Genomic DNA, 21,334 nt, shown 5'->3' with positions numbered 1-21,334 from the left:
TTGACTGACTGTAGGGCCATCAAAAATGGGAAAGGCCTGCACAGCAAGAAGGAGGTTCCCATCCACAGAGTGGCTGATATCTCTGGGGTAAGTACCTTTTACCATATGTATACACAGGACATGCTGCACAATGTACTTAAAGCTTTTCCATAATGTATATAATAGGATAAACTTCTCTCAGTACACACTGATATGATTTAATATTTTTAACAGTGGACTCATTTACACATGGCCCCCCCCCATGACTATCAAAGATGCATCAGGCCTTCAATGCCCAAAAGCCACTGACTTGTTCCATCACAAACAATCATTTTCAGAAGAAAATCTTTAATCCCCCGATCTCTGATCCTCACAGTCGGTTTCCTCATCTTAAAGAAACTAAGCGGCCTCTAAAAATAATCAGCACCATTAATAAAACCATCAGTAGTGCTTGGTCCTAGCTTGTTTACGTGTGCCCAGGGGCTTGATAAAGGCATCATTTGGCTAATGAAGCCTGATTGGGAGCGCTCACCAAATGAACATTTGTGCGAGGAGCCCATAAAATCTCTGAGTAACGAGTAATGAACGATTGGTACGCATCGTTTTTTTTAAGCATGTGATTTTGTTTGTGCAGCAGAAATGGGAAGCTGGGATTAAATTCAATGGCATTTTTTCTTTACCTCTGTTCACCCCATTCTCACTCTCCCCTTCAAACTTTAGAGGTCATACATGCTTTTGTTGTAGTATTAGTTGTTCAGATTCTCCTGAAAACTCCTTTTTATATTCCCAAAGCAACACTTACTGACTGCAAAGCCATCTCTTGATGTTCCCTTACATACTACGAGAGGTGTAGCCCTCCTCTCGGTTTCACAGTGCACCTCTATACCCCAGTGCTGTCTTTATTAACTCGGTGTATGCTGCAGTGTTGTAGCTGTCCAAAGTTGTCAAACTGAGTGGCTGGGTTAGATGAGCTCCCGTGGAGTGCACGATTGAAATGTGTCCTGGTGGCACCGACAAGGACCTTAAAAGCTAGCACCATAATGGCAATTGTAGCTTGTTAGTTCCTGTCCTTGCTGTTGGCTTATTTTTAACATTGTATTATTCTCCCACCCCCTAAGAGGGAAATTGATGTCAGTCAGTCAGGTGTTGGATAATTCACCCTTTTGTACCTGAGTTTTTTGCTCTGTGTTTTTCATCATATTTTTTCCCATTTTCCCCGATTTGAACATGAACTGCAGTATCTTTTCATCTGATAAGTTAATGGCAGCTTCTATTTTCCCTCAATTGTGAGGAGCTTCACTTGGAAGGCCTTACATGTGGAGTTTACGTTATTCCTTCAGATCCTACCTGAGCAACTGCTCAGGAGCTGCTAGTGCAACAAGTACATGATCCCTCACCCACTTCCCACCCACCAAAGATCCAGAGGTCATGCTAATTTGAAATCAGCTTTTGACCACTGTCTTGTCACTCTCACACCCGGGCGGTTTTTAGAAATCCTCTAACAACTGGAAATTCTATCAGACGGGTTATGTAACAGCTGTAACATTCTTTTATTCAGAATCTTTCGAGTGGCTTTATGTATCTCTGTATTGGTTGACTGGCCATCTCTTATACATTTTGATAAGCCACTAGATGGCCTACTGTGAACGACTCAAAATTGAACTTCAGAAACATTAGCGCCTCATTGTGTCTCTCACTTGAGCTCTATTGTAGTACTTGTACTTGCAAGCTCTAGAGAGGCATTTGGTTAAACTAATCAGGCTCTCTTTTTCTGTTATTCTTTTTTTTTTATGTCAGGCTCATAGTGATCCACCACATTTGGTGGTCATGGACCTGCTCTGTAAGTTGCTGTTGAAAGTGTCATCAGCCTGCATTTGAGCAAGCCAAGTTATTAAAGCTCTTTAACACCAAGAGGACTTTAGAGTCTGACTAATAAGTCAGATGTTACTCTGCATAACTGCTCTCAGACGTTATGCTGTTCCACATTGTCATCATTATAACCTCCCTATGTCTTACTCTGTCAGCTGGACAGATAAATTACTGGACCTTGTAAAAATAATTATGGTGGGGAATTGTTTTGCTGACTGAGTAACTCTGTGGTATTTCATCAGGGGTTTTAGTGCATTTCATACTTACAAACCCCCGCTCTTCTTAGCCGGCTAAATTGGCCACATCATATGTGTAACAATGACTTGGGAGTAGTTGCAGGGGGAGGTGCTCAATAATTAATTTACATTAATAACACAGAGAAAAAGCAATATATGCCACACCTTACCTCCAGCTGGAGAATTCACGTCTTGCTCATTAAAAACCGTCCCAGTAACCCGACAAAGGCTGGAGTGGTCTGCACATTTGAACATGATTGTGCTGTGTCATGTGTTTGTCTGTGACATGCACATCAGCACTGTGGAGCCCCTCTGAACTCTCACTTATTCGCCGCGCCTTGCCAGTGGTTCAGGTCAGTGTCATTATATGCAGCTGCAGCTCCTCCCCTCTCTCAACATTTCTGTCAGCTTCCAAAAGGACACAGAGGATTTGCAGCACAGTCCAGGACCGTTGCCAGTCAGTGCTGGTAGTTGTGTGTGTGTGTGTGTGTGTGTGCGCACGCGCATGCACCAGTTGTTTGGCTAGGCTAATGTAATGAGCATTCTAATAAAGGGACCAAAATAGCAACATTGCCCCCCCACCCACCTCCGACCCCACATCCTTTCTCTCTCCCTACCCTCTTTTCTTTTCTCCTCTGTGATACACGCCCACACACAACTGAACACGTGCAGAGATGCATCCCCACACACAGAAATACACATTACTATACGTCAGCACCCTTTAGCTTGGTGGTAAAGGTTTGCTGAAAGGGATTATGTACATTGAGTGGGATGCAGTCACAAATAGAGCAGAGATAGGTTTATAAACGTATAGTGTAGGAGATGAACAGAGGTGGTGGGAGGAGAGTGGATAAAGCACTTGACTCACCTCGTACCTCTAAAGGTTGCATAATGAGGTCCTCTCCTCTCTCATGTCTCTTCCTTTTTTCTGAACCAAGTTAGACTGCACATCCCACACATTGCAGGTGCTGTAAGTGTGTTTGTGTGAACGAGAAAGTGTTTGCTTTTGTTGTCTCCCACTCGGGGGACTATTTTGGACTTAAGTGGGCGGAGTTCAGGTGGTGCATCTCATGGCTAAAGCACAAGCCCTTTACTCACTACGTCATGTGTTTGTGTGCCACTGGTGACGTTTACTACATGATGTCTCTAGTCCACCTTTTCTGTTACTGCTTTATGTGTTGTGTGTTGAAAGGAAGTCTCATCTAAAACATGTCAGTGTTTTGTTATCCTATCTGAACTCTTGCAGAACTCATTTTTTAATTCAGACTTTCCTTGTTTGAACTCTGTCCTTCCCTCTGAGCCTTTGCTCCTGCTCTCATGTCCACATTGCCATACACGCACAAACACAGACACACACAGTACACTGCTCTGTGACTCACTGGTCTGTTGTGCCTACATGCTCATGCCTGGAGTAGGCACATATTAAATTATTTTTTTATCGTTTATGAATCTTCCCCTGCCACTGCATCACCAGCCCTGCTTGAATACACATGATTTAGCTCTGCTTGTAATTTTGGCTTGGGCACACCAATAAGCTAGTGACTCACCCTTGCAGAAAGAGGTGGAGGCAGGAAGGGAGAGAATTATTTTTGATTGCGTGAGGTACCAGACGTGTCACTGAGAAGCAGGGCGGACTTCATTAGGCCAGACCAAGATTTAAAGATGTCTGGAAAAGCCCACAGATTCTGTCATCAGTAAAGCTATTTACTCTGTTTTGGTTACTTTTCATTTGGCTGAGTTTTTTGTGAATGCTGTTGATTTCTGTCATGCTTTTAGTGACAAATGGTTTAAGTGCTTTATTTTTTCAGCACTAATGGTAGTCATTTAAAAAAAATACATAATAAGATGTCTTTCTTTGTCAAAAACAATTATACTGTGTATTTTCACACATATCATATCAAATGTTCCTCTCTCTCTTTCTTTATCCATTAGGAGACACAGAAAGCCAAGCAGTTCCTGCCCTTCCTGCAGAGAGCTGGACGGTCAGAAGCTGTGGTAGAATATGTCTTCAGTGGCTCCCGCCTCAAGCTGTACATGCCCAAAGAAACCTGCCTCATCACATTCCTCCTTGCCGGTGGGTAGAGCTCTTTTTCCCTTCCTGATACATAGGTCACTTAATTCAAAGTCCTCTAACTGTCTCACTTCTGGGTCCGTTGTTAGGCATTAGTTGCTTCCATGGGAAAGTTTATTGGCTTATCTTTTAGAAATTGACAGAGGATATTTTCAAAGTGCATGTATGTATTGCAGCGAGTACATACAGCATGTGCCATGCTGTGACTCCTGCCAGCTCAGAGGTCAGAGTTTAAGCCCTCACCACACCTTTTAACAGCCAGACCTGGTGGAGCAAGAGGGTAGCTGGGTGTCTGTGCCAACCACAGTCCTCTCTTTTCAAAAACACCAGGGTTGTTGTGAAGCATGTGTCCCCTTTGATCTCACCTTGCCCCCCTCTGGCTCTGTGCCAAGCTTGAAACACACTCAGGATCCGCTCTTAATGTAAAGTTGTACCATTTGGCATTCAGGAAGAGTCAGAATTTCCTACTCAATCCCACCAAAGGTTGTTTTTGTTTGTGCTCTACCTGATGGGCAGTTTCAGAGGATAGATATTGTTTTGGAAACAAATAGATCTGCAACAATTAGTCAAATATTCAATTGACAGAAATCAATTGTCCGCTTTGGTGGAATGAAACAAGTTGATACATATCCCATGGATTGTGGGATGTTATAATGAGCATCAGAGCAATCATTGAGAAAATAATGGGGCAGATTAATCGATAATATGATTATCTTTAGTTGCAGCCCCAAAGAGGAATGTATCCATTCTTTAAGCCTTTTCCACCCATTTTCAGCACGAGAAAACAACAGTATGAAGTCTAGGGCAAGATGCAGATGGGATGAAATACACAGTGTTTGATAGCAGGTCCAGTCGTTTATTTCCGCGCCTCGACTGTCTTGACAGTTTGCGCTAGTAATAAAAACACAGAGACTGTATCCTTGGCAGCCAACAATGATTTGCACATCCTCTCAGATCATGGGAATGGTGCGAATGCTTATCCCTTCCACAACGGATGATACTCTTTGTTACTGTTGCAATAAAAATATGTTTCAATCCATTTCCACTTCAGTCAGACATTTGCCTGCCATACAGTTCCTCTCCATTTCCAGTAGGACGAACATCATATATTTCTGACAAACACTCAGCTTCAGTTTAATTATGCGTAGCTGAATTGTGGATGCAATAATTAATTTTGTAATTTGTCTCTGATTGTCTTTGCTTTCCACTGATGGTTTTTGTAATTACATTTTTTTTTGCCCACTGCCTGCTGCTCGATGTATTGACATGACCCACGCCAATGAGCATTTTGCATATAGGACCATGTAGGCTTTCTATAGCACTGGTTTGTGTTGACAGTTCTCCCTTTATATGCGTGCCTAGCGTTAACACTTGTGTTCAAGAACATGTCAGGTATGTGTGAAATGGTGTTTACTCTTCTAGGCTCGAGTCTTCTTTTGGAATGATTTTATTCAATCAAAGGTTATTAGCAAATCGTACAAAGCGCATTAGAGCTGATAACCCCTGTGCAGATTTGATTAAGGCTGTCCCCCAGAAGAAAAGATTCATCTGCTGGAAATGAGATGACACGTATTGTCTACAATGTAAACATTAGGCTGCATTGATTGATACAAATGATCCCCTTTCCTATCGCGTGTATTTTTAACTTTTATTCCAGTTAGATTCCCCTGTATTACTTGAACAGCTCCCTTGTGTGTGTCTCTTTATAGGTGTGTGTATGCTTTTTCTTGTCATGTCATCATCAGCCCCACCCCCATCTTGTTTTCTTCTCTCAGAGATGGGATGTTTATGAGATAAAACATTATGTGTGGTGGGTCGTGACCTCAGTGTTTCTGTGCACGTATGTTGTTGTATGCATGGATTCCTTTATTGGATAACTGATGTTAAACTCTTAACCGTACATGAAATGAAGTCTGTAGGCACAAACCACCTCTTACTACCTCTCTGCCTGTAATCTCCATGTGCTCCCTATCTCCTTCCATGTTCTCCCTCCTGTCAAAGTTATCTTAGCATGTTTTATTCACCCATTTGCACCACGGGCTGTGTTCAAAATGACACATACATGATAAATTGACTGCCCTAAGCCTGCTGTGTTTATCTGTGTATGAAACAGCGGAGGCTCTTTGGCCCTTTTCTCTTAAAGCTATCGCATATCAGTGACAGATAATGAGGTATGTTGAGAACAATAATGTATGTTTTAGATATGCTCAGTACTTTAAAGTTAAACGTGTATATACACATACACAAGGCATTGGAAGAGTTACTAAAAGCCTTCCTAATGCATAACAATTACAGTAATGTTTTTACGGTTAAAAGCTTTTCATCATAAGGTTTTACAAGTAAGTTCTTATTGCTTTTATAAGGTTAACTCTCATCATTGCTTATAATAAGCTGATTCATTTTGCATTAAAGGTTAAAAAATGTTTTCTAGAAGCCGACCTCTCTTCTTGTTTAGTAATCCTAATTTGCTCTGAGTAAATATTGACTACATTCAGACAAATGGAGGATATATTCAAAGGACGCTGCTGTTAAAACAAGTCTTGCATTAGTCATCTTTTTCATTAGCCATGTTTTCTTCTTACTGTATTCGTCATGGCCAGATTTTTATTATTTAACAATATCGTGGGAGGCCATTGAAGAACAAACTGTTTACAGTAGTGCTGCAAACGAAATGATCCCAAGGCAGTAAGTGATGTAACACTCTAAGTCCAAATTATAATACCAAAAACAAAGTACAGGCTTCTTTGAATCTGAACTCTTGGCCAGCTTAGCCAGCAGTGTTTTTTTTCCCTTGTTTTAGCCATATTATTTGTCCTGATTTAACACCAAACCCCACTCATTGCAAGGGCTCGTTTCTCCAGTGAGGCACCTCAAAGCCTCAGTATCTTCTTGCTCATAGTTTCCTTCCTTTTCCAGAGTTTTCCTTTATGGATAAAGGCAGAGCTTAAAGAAAAATGGGGGTGAGGAAACAAAGGGTAGCAAGAGAAGCCTGTGCTTCAAAGAGGGCCGGAGGTGTGCTTCAGGAGTTGAACGGATGCTCCCTCTCGTCTCCTCCCACATCACCTTTCCTTTCTTCTCCACTCACTTGCTGGCCTGCGCATTGTCACTTGTGTATGCAAGTTTGATAAAGGGTAAAGGAGTCATCCTGTTTCTGAAAGGAAAAGTAGGGGCACTAGACAGGAAAGGGATTTGGGGGTGTGATGAGGGGCTATAGAGGGATGGTGAAAGGAGGAGGAGGTGAAGTAAGAGATGTGGAGGCAGAAAGGACAGAGAGGGGATAAAAGAGGGGGGGATGTGGTAAAAGAGAAGACAAAAAAAGTACAATTGATGTGAAGTACGTGGGTATAAAGGCCTCCTGAAGCTAACGGAGACCAAGCAGTGAAAAGGCAGTAAAATTTTTTTTCAATAGCTTTCACAGAGTTTCAGATGGAGGCCACAGCAGGTGAAGTGTACTTTGAAAGTTACTCAGAAAGGTATGTTGAGCAGCAGTCTGTCAAAAAGATGAAACACCCATCACTCGGACACAAAGATTTACAGTGTCAGCAAGAAGCATTAGCCATCACACAGTGTGTGGCTTAGTGCCATTTCTCTGATTTTTGATATCTGAGTGTGTGTATGGTTGTTTGTGTGTGTGTGTGTGTGTGTGTGTACACACCTGTGTGCTGGTACACTTCCTGCAGTGTGTGAGTGCAGGAGATGGAAAGATGGTGGAGAAGTGGAGCAGAAAATTTGTAGACTTGTTCCCCTAAAAATATGTCTGTGTGCAAAAAAAAGGAAAAAAGTTTAGCATAGTTGCAAGTCGGTCAGAAAAAGTCTACAAATAAAATGTTTTTGTGGTCTGCTGTGACCTCTACATATTGGTGTCCTTGTTTGGGACTGCAGCGCTGCATCTCATTGAGATTCACACATTTATTAGAAACCAGGGGCCAGGATGTTTGGAGGCTTTGAGACACATTTTAAGGCCTGCCACATAATAAAGTTGCTGGTGAGGAAGAAATAATAACTTTGGTTATTAACACTTTATTGGTGTTAAATTTACTGCACTATAAGCTGTTATCTTGAACCTAAAGATAGGCTATGAGCTGTCAGCCTACAGCCAAATCAGACATTCACCATAACCCCTGTGTGCTACTGCAAGAGGGAAAAGTTCTCAATCCCTGGAAATATGCACAAGTCTAACCTAGGGCTAATATTTAACTTTAATAAAAAAAAAAAAAAAATAGCTGTGCATGAGGATTTATGCTGCTGTCTAGTGAAGGTGACCATACATATGTCCTTTAGCGAATTGGAGTCTGTAGGAAAACTGCACTTTTGCTAAGCATTAGTACCTTGTCACAAGTCTTTCTTAAACCAACACCTCATTGTTTGTTTGCATTATCCAACCAGCGATTCACAGACTACAGATTATACCACGGGGTAGTTTTTGGTTTAAAGGACCATGTCTTTGAAGCTGGAGAAAACACTGATGTATGCTTTAGAGGAATGGATGCAGCATTGTCTAAGCCTTGTCTTAGGTAATGAGGCCTAACATTCTCGAGTCGTAACGAGATGATGGTGAGACAGAGGGATGGATTGAGAGGATAAGAGAGAGGCATATTGTTATACAATCTGAGGATTTTCACTAACAGTCACACTCCTTTCGCTTGCCTACCACTACTACTTCACTATTCTACCCCCATCACCTCCTCTAACCTCTCTGTGAGGCCCACCTGCATCTTTCACCCACTGCTGAACTTCCTGCTTGGAGCTGACTGAGTATGAGTCTTAAAATAACACACGGATGTGCACGCTTACTCACCTCCCCATCTTTTAGGTCTTTATTTGTTTGCCTGTCGCAGTGCTAATTATGTCCTGTCATCGGCCTGTCAAAAATCAAGAATTAGTAACTTAATAACATTAAAAAGATAGACACTAATGGCATTCATACTGAGCTGACTGCATCCTGCAAGTATCCATTTATACCTGCAGACATGCCACAGGCGAGAGCACAAAGCGTCTGGCAGAATGTGAACAAAAAGTCAGAGGCTAATCAGTATGCACATTCTTAGCACCGGAATTTGCGACATGATGTATATTTGTATAAATTGCAGTGATGACACTAATTCACAGCAGCCACACATTGCCACATATCTCCCTCCAGACCCATTTCTTCAAGATGAAGCTCATTACCTCGGCTTGGTTAGCAGAGGAAGAGAGGTCGACTCAATCCTGTTCTTTCTGTTGGGTCAACTGAAAACGCATTCAATTACAAAGTATAAAAAATATATCAGAAAAGAAACTGCTCGGCACAAATGAATGCGTGTGAATTCATCCACTTAGTCTTAGTTTGTGTGAAGAAATATAACTAGAATTAAGACTGATTCTCACTGAATGGATACATACATACTGTGTGTCACTTATATATTTGCATAGTACTTACTGGCATTGTTTGTGCAAGTGCGTCTTAATGGCTGTAAGAGTTAGATTACTCTTACAAGTACTCTTACTGCACTATAGATTGGCAGTAAGATTATAAAGCAACAGTTAAAGCAATAGGTTGATGTTTAAGGATATACACATATTTTTCTTGTTGAGAGAAAGTTGATGCCGATGGTGGATGGAGGAACAGGGTGAGCAATTAAAAGACTACATCTTCTCCACAGGGCCTCTCCTGCTCATCTCTGAGCCTGAGCTTTACAGTGGGGAAGGGGAAAGAAGCATGATGGGACACAGGAGAGAAGAGATACAAAGCCACAGCATTATTAAATGAAACGGTTGATAGCTTGTCGTCTTTTTGGAGTTGGGGTGCAGAATTTGGAAGCGACATAAATTGATTCTTTAATCTGTTTATCCAGTTGTGCATTCATTTGTTCCAACAAGCAGTCATTGCTAACTCTGTTTTCGGTTCTGTCTCGAAGGCCCAACGCACACATTTTAAAATGAGAATTCTAATATCCATGTTTTACAGAGCAGATATGATGATTGACATGTGGGCACGCGCTTCAGGCCGGTATGAGGAACAGCACGAGACGCTGTACAACAGTGTCCTGTGTGTGTTTGCTGATGTGTGTGGTGTGATGTCAGGAGTGATCAGTGTATGTCTTGTTTCTCTCTGAGATCAGATAAGATGGATATCCTGTAGTTTGACCCAGATGTTTATCTTGGTGTCAGGCATGAGTTATGTATCACGGTGCAGGTTAAAATTGGCTGTGCTAAGTGACTCCCTGGCTTGGTTTAAATGCTGCAGGGAGGAGACTACACCAAGTGTGTGTCGTGTGTTTGTGCATCTGTGTGAGTTGCAGGATATTGAGTGCAGTTAGGAAAGCTGTAAGTCATTTGAGGAGAGCATATCAATGTGCATTTCGTTGCAGAAACAGACCTATGTCTTTTGACATTTTATTTTATTGGATTTTTAGGATTATTACATTAGAATTTGACCTAGTTTAACCCCTTTTTTTGGGTTATAATCCTATTGCTTTTTCTTTGTGTATTAAGGTTTTTGGGAATGTTTTGCCTTCTTAAAGAGCTTAATTTGGGCTGCGTATGCTTGCTCCTGTGGGCCTGTAAAGCCTTTTGAGACATTGTACTGTATGTGCTATACAATTAAACTTCTTTGTGTATTACATTCTTGAATAGTCTTTTCTGTGAATTATGCTAGAGAAAAACACAGTTCCAGCTCTTATCATAGCCCGGAACAACCCAAGCAGAAACTCAAATATCTCCCTCTCAGCAATTACTTCATACACCAGTTTTTGCTAACAGTGCGCAGTGTTGCTCCCTCCCGCTGCTTTTCTTCTCTTGTCTTTTTCTTTTCCTTTATTCTGCATTCTTCATCTCTCCTCCTCTCTGTTCTGGCACTGTTGTAGCCACAGTGTCCCACATGGAAGCCCTGTCCTGGTCCACTTCTATAAATACTTTCAGATGATCTTGGCCATCAGTGCCTCCTCCTCCTCCTCTTCTCTGCTCTTCAGGAAGCTTTTTTTTCTTTATTGTATTTTATTGAACAAATGGAAAGGAAAATAACTGTGTATTGGTAACTGTAAAAATCTTTAGCTTTTTATTTTGAAGTCCTTGCTATTTTATATATATATCTATCTATCTATATATATATCTATATATCTATAGAAATCTTGTCTAATTGGTTTAATGCTCAGGGCTGTACACTGAACACCTTTATGTCTTACAGAAGGTTGACTCAACAGTTCTTCATAACACTCGGGTGCTCACTGTCCTGTGGCCTCATTTTGCCTTTCCTGGGTCATTTTTCCTTCTCTGCCAGTGTGAATATGCTGATGTCTCTTGTTCTTGTCCTCACAAATGGGACAGACATGGGCATATAGACAACAGAAGGTACCAAACAAAAATTTTGTGTAAGAGAGTCTGTTGTTTCTGCTATGTGGTATAAACCAAGCAAGGAAATGAACACATGCTAGTTTGGTTAGCTGCCTCATTGTACTAAGGTTATCTGCGATGGTTCACACCTGGCTGGCTGTGGTGGTCTTCTTGTTGTCAGTTATGTAACCAGGGACAGATATCTGGTCCCAACAATGTATAACTTACTGTTAACAAACTGAGACATGACAAAACATGTATAGCATATAAGCATTGTATGCATTTATTTAATTCAGCTCTTTAACGTTCTTAAAATAAAGCGTTTTAAAAATTTAGTCAATTTCAGATCCAGTTACATGTTTGAAATGGGCCTGGGACAAAAACTCAACACGAAATTTGCATTTGGAATTCTGTGAAAACAGAACTAAAATACAAATGTGGCTTGCAGAGCAGATCTTGAGAGATTTCCTCTGCTAGTACTTACAGAAAGAAGAGCAGCCAAGCTTTAGACACACCTGGTACACTGTGTCCCAGATTAATGTCACTGCAAAGCAGTGTTGTATTGACAAGTTTTAAGATGTAAGTACCAGTGAAAAAAGTGTATACCTATTTGGAGGGAAAACGCCTTGGTGCACACTATGTAATGTCATCTAACCTTAGAAACACATCAACTAATACTTTCTTTAGTGCAAACATTTATTCATGTCACATTGGTGAAAGACCTGAGCAGCATTTTCCTGAGTGAAAAGTGAAAGTATTATTAGGTTACTCTGCGTGGATCAATACAGCACCAACATGCTCTCTGGTTTATGTTTGTAATGGTAAATTGATGTTCTCTCTTATTAATTCAAGACCAGGGAGAGAACAGGAACTCAACATATATATATATACAGCTCCTGTTATGGCATATTTCATATTCAGTGTTTGCAGGCATGCCTTTCTGTTTGTTCAGCGTACACTGTAGCACATGTTGCACGTACACACATATTAAACTCCCAAAGGTGGATAAGAAGAGACAAAAGGAGTGAATATCAATCGATGCAAGGTATGTTCCTCCAATGGAGGCTGCACATGCAAAATTCATGGTGTATGAGGACTTTGCACAGAATTTAAACTTTCTGTAAATCTCGGATCAGCACACACACACTCTCGCTACCTTACAGCCCAGTCACATTCACTGTCAGATATAGAAAGTCTCTGTTATGCATACACTCTTTTATCACAGTGTTTTTTTTTTTCACAGGTTTTATCACAGGTTGAACATGAAGAAATTTTACAGTCTCACAGTGCCTTTATACCCACTTATTCATCTTTCCCCCCACCTCTGCTCTGGAGCTTATCCATTCCTTCCTGAACTCTATAAACCAGGCTCTGATGATCTACCGAAGCTGATGTCAAATGGTCCCAAAGATGCAAATTCCAATACGGCTGGTTTTCAGTGGTAAAGGTTTATACAGAAGTGCTTTATGCTCTCAGGATTGACCCTTTGATGACCAATTATCCATTTAGTGCAGTGCATGATAGTGCAGTTGGCTAATCTGTGTTGTGCCACTCGCTGACACGCATTTGTGTGGCATAGTGTGGCGAAGTGATTTTGAGCTTGACCTGTGAAGAGGGATGAGAAGGATGCTTGATGTTGTCACGAGCACTAGAGGTCCTGAAAATTGTGGATACAAGTCTGTTCACTTGCTTGCAGATATTTATATGAATTATGAATTATGAATTATATGAATGGATCCAGTATTTTCTCGTGGTCATTTTTGACTTCTCGTGCCAAATAGTGCTTAAACTATTCAGGGCACCTTGCTGTTCTTTTGATTAGCTGCTGTGCTGTCCTTTAACTTCTGCAATTGTGTTGTCTTTTGCTAGGTATTGAATGTCCACGCAGTTCCAGGAATATGCCCGGAGGCATGCAGGTGGCTGAGCCCTTCAGTGATGAGGCCATGCTGTTCACCAAAGAGCTGGTGCTGCAAAGAGAGGTAAGCCCTGTAGCAGGACATTCTGGCCCTCATTTCATCATTTCTCCTATTGTTCCATGTCCCATTGCCATGCTGGAAAGTGTTGATGTTCTGCAGTTTTAGATAAATATAAGCAAATACATTATTTAAAAGATATTTTCTTTTCTTTTGATGTTTGTTTTTAGAAAAATTGCCCAAACTGATCCACATTTTCAGACCAGAGAAATTTGTACTGAAAACAAAAAGGTTTTCGTCTCTTGCATTAAGCCAAATGTCACAAGACAGGACCACTTACTTTAATAAGCTGATTGAATAGTTTACTTCCAAATGAGAATTATTACAGCATTTAAAACACTGCACTTGTACAGTGAGTGTTTTGAAATTCAGACAAATGTGGTGTTAATCAAATAGACTACCACTCAAACCACAGAGACACACACACACACTTACTCACATGCACTGTCCTCCCAGTTTACTCCCACTTTATGGAAAGCTCACCTGATAGTGGATCAGTGCTCCTGGGCTTTAGAAAACTCCATCCACTGTGTGCCTGTTCATTCACATGCTAATAGGTTTTTATAAGAAGCAGTGAATGGACCAAAGCCATGATGGAACTAGCTATAATCCTGCCACCACTTATCCAGGCCACACACTCCCTCTCTCTTGCTCTTTTTTACTCCCCCTCTCCATTCCTATCTCCGTTTTAAAGGGCTTTTTTTGCGTAGGGTGGCTGACTCCACTGTCCTCCGGTGTTTAATTGTCATGGAAATGTAGTCTCGGCCAGCATTGGAGGTGGACTAGTGTCAGAGTGTGTACGTGTATGCGGTTGTGTGTGCAAGCTAGTATTATAGGCTGTATCAAGAAAACCTTGACTGTAAAATAATTGATGCAAGCAACAGGGGATTTTGATTGACAGAATCCCCCATGACTCACTGCAGAGGTGCTGTAGCAGGTACATGTTGGTATGAATTTTTATTAGTTTTGCAGATGCATATATGCACACAAATGCATAATTAATCTGATTTATTTTAAGTCTCGTAAACATGCTTTGTCACACTCTCCTTAGTGGTTTCTGTGTGTGCTCAGGTTAAATTAAGCATTTGTTATCATGGCCATAACCTCTTCTAACCGTACACACACTGACGCACGCACTCTCTCACACATTTTCTCCCTTGCTAGTTACTGGTGGTGTCAGCAAGTTTTTCACAGGTAGGTGGGAGTTAGCAGGCAGGGCCGAGCCATACAATGAGTCCTGAGCCCAGTGCGGGGGCTGGCTTGGCTGGCTGCACTGACCTGCTGTTATGGGCTAATATGAACACAAACACACACACACACACACACACTCTCAAAGGGACACATTCGAGCAATGCAGTTGAGCATTCACACATAAGAGCTGTCAAATATCCAAAAACAGCGGCAAAATCATTATCCAAGAGAAAGTGTAGAAAACCAGTTTGGGTGTCTCTGTTTCAGATGTGAACAAATGGAACATGGAAAAGCAAAAAAGTGTGTGCTCTCTGGAATACGCACACACTAACTGGAAAAGAGTCAAATGATAGTCTAATGTTATTCAATGCTTGACAGTGAAACAGGATAGAGTTGCATGAGAGAAGCTAGAGCAGAGAGGTGAGAGGAAGTCCAGGAGCTATGACGAGAGACGAGTTGGTAGCAGCAGAATTACAGACATGATGTATGATGGAGAGGAGGAATTGCTCTGTGCCCTTCATCCATACTTCTCTCCATCTTACCTGTCCCTGTAGAGCACAGCGATTGTAACCGGAACAGGTTATTAAGGTGCGTGACACACAAACATGAATATGAGTCATTTGATTTCATTAGCATAAGATTCTCCTGTTGATTCGTCTCTGAATAGCATCTGATTGCGGGAGCTTTTTAAGATGTTCCAAAGATGGCCTCACCTGAATTGCATTTGATTTGGGTTTGGGTGGTGTATTTATTTGCATTCATAAAATATTTTTTCTTGCTTTTGCTTCTCAACAGCCATCTTGAGCTGTCTAGGGCCTTGTTGATCTGATGACATGTTGACTCAGTGGTCCATATGCTTTTTCCCCCCACAGTTCTGTATTTCACTAGTCTGTAATTAGTTGCTCTTCTCTTCTTGTCTCCTTTGAAATTGCATTTGGGTGCAGGCGTGAGCACGCTTTTCTCTTTTCATGCCTTTGTGCTTCTGTTTTGGTCTTTCACTAATAGCCATTTCTCTCTCCACCTTCCCTTTTTCCACTCATTTTTTTCTCACTCATCTCCCTCCTCTTCTTTGGCGTCCAGTTTTAAATCTCAGACTGACATTTGCTCTTAGCTCAATCTCTCTCCTCGCCTGCCATTTCTCCCTATCCCCTCCTTTCTCAATTTCTCTCTCTAAACTGCCACACACCCATGTCTTAATTTCTCCTGATGCAGACACGCATAATTAATGTGGCATCCAGCGTGGGGAGAGGCCCTGGTTTCTGTCTCCTCTATTTATAACCCCCCCCTCCACCATCCCTCATTCCCTCAGTGTCTCTGTGGTGATTCTCTGCCGCTTTTTAAACACTTCCTCCACTTTCAAGACTCCCTATTTTCAAAAATCACTTTTGTGTTTATCTGCTGTGTCTTCCTTTATCCCTCCCTCCATTCCGTCTTTCTCTTTCTGTGTCTCTCTTCCTGTCTGTCTGCTTTTCTTTCTTCCCGCTCTCTCTGTGTAGTGTTAATCTCTGACAGACACTGCTCCCGTTCCCAGCGTGGAGCCGAAACAGCAGCACAGAATTCTGAGGAAAAAAGAAAACACATTGGTAAACACCACTCCCCAGACACTTCCCTTTTCTTTTTTGATGTCTTCCATTTAATTTCTCTCACCTCCCACCCTCCATTGACAAAAACATCCATTCACTATCTCAGTCACTGAGCTCCTCTGTTGATTTTCTCTACGCTTTTGGGTGGCAACTTCAAAAGCCCAGTCTCAACCAGGAGGGAGGCAAACAGAGGAATTTTTCTGCATTGACGTGTTTATCTAGGATGAGTCAGCTGGACATGGGGACATAATTAGCTGTGCAGTGCTGGTTCGTAAAAGACATAAGTCAGTGATACAATATTTAAACTATTCCCAGCACTTCGTTAAAATAACGTACGTTTAATGTGCGTCATTCTAAACTGAGATGGCTTCGATGTGAAAAATTGGACGCCTTTGATGATAGTGTGATGTTGCCGTCTAAGATGCATCACACTTTAAAGTTGATAGCTGCTTTGTTAAGATCAGCAGTGGCTTGTACATGGTTTCACTTTTTTAAATCATACTTATCAAATGCATCTACTTGTGGTGTACGTAATATTTTATTTTAGATTAGATGGTTGGAACTAATCAGCTCTGAAACTTTTTTTTTTTTTTTCAGTTTGTGTTAATCAGCACAGGAAACACCCCTGATTGGAACCGCTGTTGTATATATTTCCAGTTGTATAACTGATCATCAGACGGGAGCGGAAGGAAGATTAAGAAAAGCAGGTGAAGCAGAGATGGAGTGTCTGATTGAGCAGGGACGAGAGCGGGCTAAGTGGACAGTAATATGCGGTGTACTGTTCCACCTACGTACACTGTCATTCCTATTGACCTCATTCAGTCTGGGTGGTCTCTCATCCACCGTACTACCCTGACTGCCTACTCACTAACAATTTCTCTCCATCTCACACATAAAAATGCTCATAGCTTATGCTTTCTCACTTACTTGTTGGGATGTTATGGAAAACGCTCATACATGAAGAGTGCCCTGGTCACAGTATGTCAGGTCTGGCTGTCCCTTTTTATATTCATTTTATTCATTTTTGTATTTATACCTGAAGTTCATAAAGCCTGTAAAGATGATGACAACAAGTTTTGCATTTGATCCACAGTAACACAAAAACTTGTTTTACAAAAACTAAAACAAAAGAAATTATTTGGAAAAAAAATTGCATGCTATTCGCTTGTGATTGGTTATTTTCAATTTCACAGAACCTAAAACAAAAGTGACTTGGAATAAAAGCGACACATCATTATTCCAAGTCATTCCACTCTGAAAACTTGTTTCCTTCTAAACAGACTGCTGACAGTGTTTTCAAACGAGGCAGGAGCAGCCATGGTCGAGTTATTACAGTTTGATGGACAGTTTGTGGTGTATCTCATCCATTTATACATTTTAGCTCCCATTGTTTTACTTAATATTTCAGCCATAGGTGAAAAGAAATGAGATCTTGACATTGAAAGAGGAATAAACATATTTGCAGTACTCAGGCAAAAAAAAACAAAACAACAAAAAAACAAATCTGAAAATGAATCAGCATTTTAACATAATGATGATGATAATCCTAATACACATAAAAACGCTCAGGTGCTTACCTCTGTCTCTGTGCAGAGTGCCAGTTTTAGGTGTGTCATGTTGCTCCCCTGCGCATGGCACCCTAAACCTGGCCCAGCCGTGCTTAAAATGGGCCCCCCCTCCCGCACCCACCTACCCCACCTTGTGACATGAACACTGTGTGCACCAGACTGCCATGGGTGGGGGAGAGCACAGGCTGCCGTCAGACCTGCAGGAGGCTGTGTTGTGGAGCGTTGATGAGTCACGGTGCCAGCGTGGCATCACAGATGCCCTGCTAATGCTTACCTCTACAGATCATAGGGCTCTCTGCTTTAATAACTGTTCTTGGTGAGCACTTTAATTAAATGCTAATAAATCCGACACCTTTGCATTATCAAGAGGATTTGGCTTTCTGTTCTTTGTGAATGTGTGTGGTGATTCTTATTGTGCCCCTACCATAAGTATAAATAGGCACATTGTGGCAAATGGATAATTGACGTGTTATCTGATTTTCTGTCTTTTCTTCTATCTCTCTCTGTGCATATTTGTGGTCAGTGCAACTCCGATCAATTCATTTAGCATTCTTCACACACACACACATACGGGCACGCAGAATGCATCCTTCATGCATTTAAGCCTCTTTTATACGTCTTATTTTGCCTCTCAGGGCCGCAGGATAGCATTGGATTCCTCCACAGCTTCCATGCTCTCACATTGATTTCCGATCACGCTTGAATTATTTTGGCATGAGGCCGATTACACAAGTACTGCATCTCACACTCCTTGACCATGTCCCTTCCTCTCCCTTCCCCTCCCGCTGTGTCTCTCACACACTTGATTCACATTCTGTTGTTCATATTGGTTTTTTTTGCCGACATGCATTTGGATGTCTTTGGGTTGTGCATCTATTTTTGACTTGTTTTTCTTCCTCATACTTTGGCACACACATGCACAATGTGCATGTGAGAGAGGGGGGAACAGAGAGAGAGAGAGAGAGAGAGAGAGAGAGAGAGAGAATGAGTACACATAATGAATAATGCATGGTGTGGTTTCCTGGTCAGCGAGACAGACAGACGGTGGGGATGGTGAACTGCCCCTCGGGTCCTTTTTTCCCCTACCACATACTGTAGTTAAACAAGCCACAAGTACAGAAGACAGCCCCACATTACCGCTGTTTTATAGCCATAGACGGGATCTGTCCCCATCCATTCATGACCAGTTTGCACTAAATCCATATCAGAAATATTTATGCTTTTTACCATCACAGGATATTTCTCTCTTCTGCTAATGTTACCATTAACAGTCACTCAAAAGTCTGTTTCAGTATTTGAGTAATATGACCCAGATGAGCTTAGTTGAGTGACGACCCTAAAGGAAATCCTCATTGGGAAACCTGAGTGGAGCTCAAACCGGCAAACCATGCTACTTTGCAATTTAAATAGAGGTTCAGTTTGTAATTTAAAGTTTGACCTTGAAACCCACCTTGTGAGCATAATGCCATTAAATAGTAGTTACTGTTGAGTACTTACCATAAATTTTGTTGCTCACAATAGCCTGTCCATATTGCTTTGGACTAATTGGTATCACAGGTAGAGTTCAGCTTTTGGTTCTGTGGCAGTTTTCAGAAAAAAAAGTACTGTTTAGCCAGTTTGCGTGTATCAGTGTCACAGTCGGGCAGCTTTGTTCCTTGAAAATCTTGAATTATAGCCTGAAGGTGAACACAGCGACCCACATAAACGCACTCACACCATCGCAGTGACGGAGAGATAGATGGGCCTGAATAGAGATGGAGAGATGAGAGGAAGGGAGAAAACTGCTCACCGCTTTATCGCCCCAACTCGTTTACTAGGGCGACCTTCTGCTTACCGTGTGTGTGTGTGTGTGTGAGAGAGAGAGAGAGAGAGAGAGAGAGAGAGATGGAATTGCAACTTCACCGTCCACCGTCCTGATAAGCATACCCTGCAAACAGTGCAGAGACACAGGCACACACAGTGCTTGGGGACCAGCTGAATCCTCTTAGCCTTTTCCTCTACATGAAGGGCACTGCAGCACTCTTCCACATCAATGAGGGCAATAGTATAATGCTCTCATGCACTTGCACTGCACTGTCTCACAGTATATCACTCACTGTATTCATTTCATTTTTAATTCCCTTTCTTTCTCTCTTTTCCTTTCTCGTGTGCTCCACTGTTTTTGCCGATATTGGTCGACATTTTTGCTGCTTTTCTGCCAGATTTTAAGGCTAAAACTTTAGAGCGAGAGAGAGGTACATCATGGTATATCAGCATGTGTGCTCACATTTCTTGAAAAAACATATTTATTAATTTTTTCTTGAACCTGAAGCCACAAGACTTAAGATGATTCTTAAGTGATTGAAGCAGCAGGAAAAGGCTTCTGTCGTCTCTGCTGTGTCTTTGTTTGCCTTTCCTGCGGTTATACTCCCGTGGTCCCTCTCACTTAAAAAGAAAATAGCCAAACTGCATATTGAATTTTGATCTGTTGGGGAATACTGGAGGCAGGCATCCAGAAAGCCTGTGGGTGTGTCAGCACACACGTCATTACCTGTCTCATTATTCGGCTGCTGCTCTTCTTTCTTCTTTTGGCTCTTCTTTTTCTCTTTCTCTACAAATCTATTGTTCTCTAAAAATCTATTGTTCTTATAAAGAACAGTTTTGTTTCTTTATCAAAAAGAAAGGATAGACAAAGAATTAATGTTAAATTTGGAGCTGGGAGTTTCGAAGACATTATTGAAAGCGGCCGGTCTACTGAGGCACACTCAATAGCTTAATAGCGGGGCTGATAATTGGACAGTTGGATAGTTAAAATCTTTCTAATTAATTACTTTGAGGTTTAGATGAGAGTTTGAGGAATAGATGTGATTTGAAAACTGATACACAGAAATAAAAGAGATAAGAAGTTAATCCTAGCAGATTTTTGAATGGTTGGTTGACAGGTGTGTTTTATCTTGGGGTCTAAAATCACGTCAGAAGATGCCTCAGCTTTGACTGGTGCTTTTATTCTCCGGGTGTCGTCTTGTTAATCCTCCTTCGGTCAGTTGATTCTCCTTCATCTCTTGTTCTGCCCCATGAGGCAGCTTCATTTTTGCTGCTTATTTCTTAATTTGCTATTACTGTTGTTTTGCCTCCCCATTCTTCTCACTTGACTGGCGTTTTATGTTCCTCACTAAATGTTGGCATTCGCACATGCCTGCGCACTTTCCTCTTTATGTGGCTGTAGTTGTCTTTCATTGCACTGACCTGCACCCTCTTTGTGATTTTGTGTGCACATTACTTTGGGTTAACATCTTTTCAGGCTGCCCCTTTTGAGGCTGACCTACAAGGAAAACGCTCTTACACACAGTTGAATGTGCATAATCTAACACACAGACACCTTCTGCTGCACTGCCCTCTGAACTCCTGGCCACTAGGTGTTTGTTATCTGCACATGAACACTGTTTGACACTGTAACAAAACTGGTGTGCAATCGGCATCATTTTAATTTATATTCATCCTCAACAAATCAATTCTGTCCTTAAGCTGATTTTTTTTTTTTAAAGCCACATCGTTAACAACACACAGTTAAAAG

General features: G+C 41.5%; 1 protein-coding gene across 1 annotated transcript in view; it reads left to right on the top strand.

Annotated features, from left to right (window-relative positions):
• snd1 (staphylococcal nuclease and tudor domain containing 1) overlaps positions 1–21,334 on the top strand; it is a 159,209-nt gene that overhangs the window by 38,950 nt on the left and 98,925 nt on the right. Inside the window, exons 14-16 of the mRNA XM_041030143.1 lie at positions 15–87; positions 4,017–4,158; positions 13,336–13,445. Coding sequence (XP_040886077.1) covers positions 15–87; positions 4,017–4,158; positions 13,336–13,445 — 325 coding nt within the window. The remainder of the gene's footprint in view (positions 1–14; positions 88–4,016; positions 4,159–13,335; positions 13,446–21,334) is intronic.

The sequence above is a fragment of the Toxotes jaculatrix genome, chromosome 22 (assembly GCF_017976425.1).
Source record: "Toxotes jaculatrix isolate fToxJac2 chromosome 22, fToxJac2.pri, whole genome shotgun sequence".
In the NCBI taxonomy this organism is placed as follows: Eukaryota; Metazoa; Chordata; class Actinopteri; family Toxotidae; genus Toxotes; species Toxotes jaculatrix.
This window is presented reverse-complemented; position numbering and strand designations above follow the sequence as displayed.